At 35.1% G+C, this 4,740-nt stretch overlaps 1 protein-coding gene across 1 annotated transcript; it reads right to left on the minus strand.

The window, feature by feature from the left end:
- Window positions 1–1,951: 1,951 nt before the first annotated feature.
- On the minus strand, window positions 1,952–3,735 carry LOC149145669 (putative aspartyl protease At4g16563). Its single transcript, XM_089449096.1, has one exon. It carries the CDS (start codon window positions 3,602–3,604, stop codon window positions 2,141–2,143), a length of 1,464 nt encoding a protein of 487 aa, XP_089305222.1. The 5' UTR covers window positions 3,605–3,735; the 3' UTR covers window positions 1,952–2,140.
- Between the last annotated feature and the right edge of the window lie 1,005 nt (window positions 3,736–4,740).

Genomic DNA, 4,740 nt, shown 5'->3' on the forward strand with positions numbered 1-4,740 from the left:
CAAACTTTTTTTGTCCAGGAGCAGGAGAAAACGAACAGACAACCGAAACATTTAACAAAGACTATGAAGTACACAATGAATCTGCTAAACCGCCGAAGTGAATTGGAGGCACAAGAAAAAGAGACGGATTTGGCCCTCTTGGATAAAAAATGTGAGTCACTACAAAGGAAGTTTGAGAAGCTTCAGACAATATTGGAAGTGGAAATGGCTATATTGGATATGAGGATGAAAGGGCTAGAAGCAGACAAGACCAAAGGAGCAATAGGATCTCAAGAAGGCATGGACTACAACAAGAATGTGGCAAAACAAGAGTAGTGAGGCGCAATTGAGTAGGCATATCTAGAGCAGGGCAAAGCAACAACCTCAGTCAAGGCAACATATGACACTGGTGCATCAGTTTTAGAGTAGGTATTATGCTTTTTTTAATGTACTGCAAATACTTTTTGTTTCTAGGAGTTTTTTGGAAGGTATACAACAAATATCAATAAAGAATCATAGTTAGTAGAAAGCAAACGTGTAGGAAAGATATCTTTTGCTTATGTAAATCCTATGAAGCATAAAAAACAATTGATCTATGTAAAGGTTCTGACCTTGAAACCAAATTAAACTTTTTATACAAATCACTACCCGTTTCATTAAAAAAAACTTCATTCTAGCCACCCAAATATGAAATCAACATACAGATATTAATAACAAAAATATGAAATAAACCATTCCACACCAATTAACAAAATACAAAATCATTATAAAAATAATTAATCAAAGAATAAGATATTTTTTATTTAATATCTATCTTAATTATCTCTTAATAATTAGGACTCCCCATAATAAATGACATTCACTCTTGATTCAAATTTGGGCTAATCTTAATTAATGTGATGGGCAAATTCTCATGTAAAATCATGATAAAAGAACATTTAAATGGAAAGAGGCAAATTCTCATATAAATCGTAATAAAAATACATTCATGATTAAAGAACATTTAAATGGAAAGAGGCAAATTCTCATATAAATCATAATAAAAACACATCTTCATTAAGATGTAATCTTTTCTTGAAGCTAATTCAAACTCTAGCAAATCATTTGCTGATTCTCATATAAAACTGTAATAAGAAACATATAAAACTGTGATAAGAATTCATTAAGATGTAATCTTTTCTTAAGAGTAGGTATTATGCTTTTTTTTAATGTATTAAGAGTAGGTATTATGCTTTTTTTTAATGTACTGCAAATACTTTTTGTTTCTAGGAGTTTTTTGGAAGGTATACAACAAATATCAGTAAAGAATCATAGTTAGTAGAAAGCACACGTGTAGGAAAGATATTTTTTGCTTATGTAAATCCTATGAAGCATAAAAAATAATTGATCTATGTAAAGGTTCTGACCTTGAAACCGAATTAAACTTTTAATAAAATCACTACCGTTTCATTAAAAAAAAACTTCATTCCAGCCACCCAAATATGAAATCAACATACATATATTAATAACAAAAATATGAAATAAACCATTCCACACCAATTAACAAAATACAAAATCATTATAAAAATAATTAATCAAAGAATAAGATATTTTTTATTTATGATCAATCTTAATTATTAGGACTCCCCATAATAAATGGCATTCACTCTTGATTCAAATTTGGGCTAATCTTAATTAATATGATGGGAAAATTCTCAGATAAAATCATGATAAACAAAACATTGCAAATTCTCATGTAAAATCATGATAAAAGAACATTTAAATGGAAAGAGGCAAATTCTCATATAAATCATAATAAAAATACATTCATGATTAAAGAACATTTAAATAGAACGAGACAAATTCTCATATAAATCATAATAAAAACACATCTTCATTAAGATGTAATCTTTTCTCGAAGCTAATTCAAACTCTAGCAAATCATTTGCTGATTCTCATATAAAACTGTAATAAGAAACATATAAAACTGTGATAAGAAAACATTGAGATGAAATCCTTACATAAAGCTAATATGGCAAAGTAGATTGTAGTGTAAAACAACCACGATCTATAATACATGGAAGTTAAAATAATGAATAGTGTGATACCAAACTATTCAAATACTCTATTGAAAACACATACGAACATTATGATAAACTAGGAAATATAGTATGCCCATGATTCAGTGGAAGGTCTTGCAGGTGTGCTGAGTGAAGCCTAAACGATTTTTCTCTCTGTCGTACAATATATAGAAATTCTGCTGCTGATAGTTTCCCAAGATCACAGCGGGTCCATGATCAACCTCTGAATTAAAAGTTCTGGAGCTCACCATTGTCAAGCAGATGGAATCAAAACTGTCAAAATAAGTGAAATAGTTGGCAACAGGCAGCACCATGTCTGAGCCACCCTCGAAATGGAATGCAAACTCAGGCAACAGAACATTATCTATATCAGAGATATTGTAACAGAGTCCCACACCAGTCTTGGCTTCAATTTCTCTAGCTCTTCTGTATCGAATCTGAGAAGCAAACCCAGCTACAATCTTCTCATAGATTTCTTCGTTAAGGACTGTGAAAGTAGTTCCCGAATCTATAATGGTTCCTCCATTGCCTTTGCTGTCGAATCTCAATAATTTGGAAGGCAGCTTTAATCTTTTCCCGCCAATACTGACCCCTCTGAGACCAATATAATACAACGATTTGTATCCAGAAGAGGAAAAAGGAGCTCTGGAATTGTTCAGAAAGGGAGTGTAATTCAAAGAAATGTCGCTGGGGAGCGCCCTGTCACCGAGGACCAGTTGGCTTTTCTTGTTCTCTTCATCAAAGCGGTGGCTCTGAAGGCAATATGCAAATCTATCTTTGCCAATTAGGTGTTGATGCTTAAGCTGGGAAGGCATAGACAGAGCACCTCTGCCAAACCCTGCAATACCAGAAGGTTGATCTATTGAAAGTACCGAGCATCCCACCACGAAATGCTTTATTGATGGCCTTCTGTCTTCCAATGGTAAAGTCAAGGTCTCTGAAAGTAGCAGCCCCGCTGTGAATCCGCTTCCATACTCAATTTCATAAACGGGGCAAGTGACCTGAGAGCAATTCTTGGTGGCAGAGCAATTCCCACATAAGCCCTCTGTGTGTTTACCATAATAGGCTTTGCAGTTTGGATTAGCACAACTCAGAAGCTCGCGAGATTTTGACTTAGTCGGAAGAAATAGGCCATTGGAATTCTTAGCCCTCGTTTTAGGGCAGTCGATACAGGTATAATTTCGTGTGCAGGGCACCCAGACAAGATCACTTCCGGTGTCCATGAGAAGCGAAAGATTCTGTGGTGGAGTTCCCACGGAGAATTTGATTGAATATTCTCCGAAGCTGCGGGCGTACAGAGGCTCCCCTACGCTTTCATTTTTCCCCCTTTTGCTCATCTGCCCGTGCCCATGATGCATCCCGCGCTTCAGTCCCCGGGCTCGATTCTGGCTCGCTTCCACGATCTTGGAAAGTTTTTCGTATTCTTGATCCTCCTGCACAAGTCCTGCATAATGAACAGAGTTTTCATTTCCGTGAAGTGTGATGAGTATGTCATCACTACACAGTATTACAGAGACTTGGAGAAGCAGGAGGAGGAATGAGATGATCAGATTGCAGGCTACCATCTTGAGAAACTTGCAAAAAACTAACACTGAATAATGGGCCTTTGAAATGTGTGATATCAATAGGGTTATGGGGATATTTATTAATCCAAGCTCACACACTGTGAACGCGCATTAGGAATTGAAGAAGATTAGTATTCCAGTCTCTGGAATTGACTTGACTTCGTTAATATAAGTGATATTTCCATAATCTCTGTATCATTAATCATATCATAAGTTGCGAGTGGATTTTGAATTATTAATGTGATTTATTTACAGGACAAAGATGAATCACAAACTTATAAAATAATTAATCCAAAAATATTATCAAAATTAGTATAATCACAAAAATCTAAAATCAAACCTAAGAAGAGAAACCGCGTGTAATTCCATTAAATTCCACGACGCACTGGAAGTGGATGGTGCGTATTGAGGACGGCTATAATTCCGAATACGCCAAACCAGGGTGCCAAACCAGATACTTTGAAGGGGCTTGATGCATGCACTGTGTCAAATTAATAGCGAAAATTATGATTGATATCAAGGAATTATTCCACAGGTCCATTAAATTCCACGACGCACTGGAAGTGGATGGTGCGTATTGAGGACGGCTATAATTCCGAAAGACTCGGTTACCAGAATTCTTCATAGTGCTCTTTTACCACTGCCTGAGCAGTAACGAAGAAATTGCTCCTTGGTGCTGACCAGTCACGAAGAAATTGCCATTAATGTAGTAAGTGGAGGAAAATTTTCATCATTGTTATACAAATCAAACGAAATTCACGGACTTGTAGGCTCTGCTTTGAAAATTAAACGGTCCAGTTGCCTGCGTGCCTTCCAATGTAAGAACTTCTACAGTCATCGATAGAGATCGTTCTGTTATGATTTCAAACGAACGACTTTTAATATTTCAATTTATACCATTTTTAATACGCACACATATACTTAAAAGCACTTGGGTTTGAAGTTGTGTTTATTTGGTTAAGAGTTTGTGTTTCTTTGATATTGAAATAGGTTAAAAGTCTAAGACTTTGAAGTATTTAGCAAGAGTGAAAACTTATCCCTTAAAAATTTGTGATTTAGATAAAATCGTTTTCTTTGAATAATTATGATAAGTCAACCTACATTCAAATCAAGTAATATTAATATCAACAAAATTT

Source organism: Pinus tabuliformis, chromosome X (genome assembly GCF_031772625.1).
Source record: "Pinus tabuliformis cultivar Carrire ecotype Pingquan chromosome X, CPIR1, whole genome shotgun sequence".
NCBI classification, from domain to species: Eukaryota; Viridiplantae; Streptophyta; class Pinopsida; order Pinales; family Pinaceae; genus Pinus; species Pinus tabuliformis.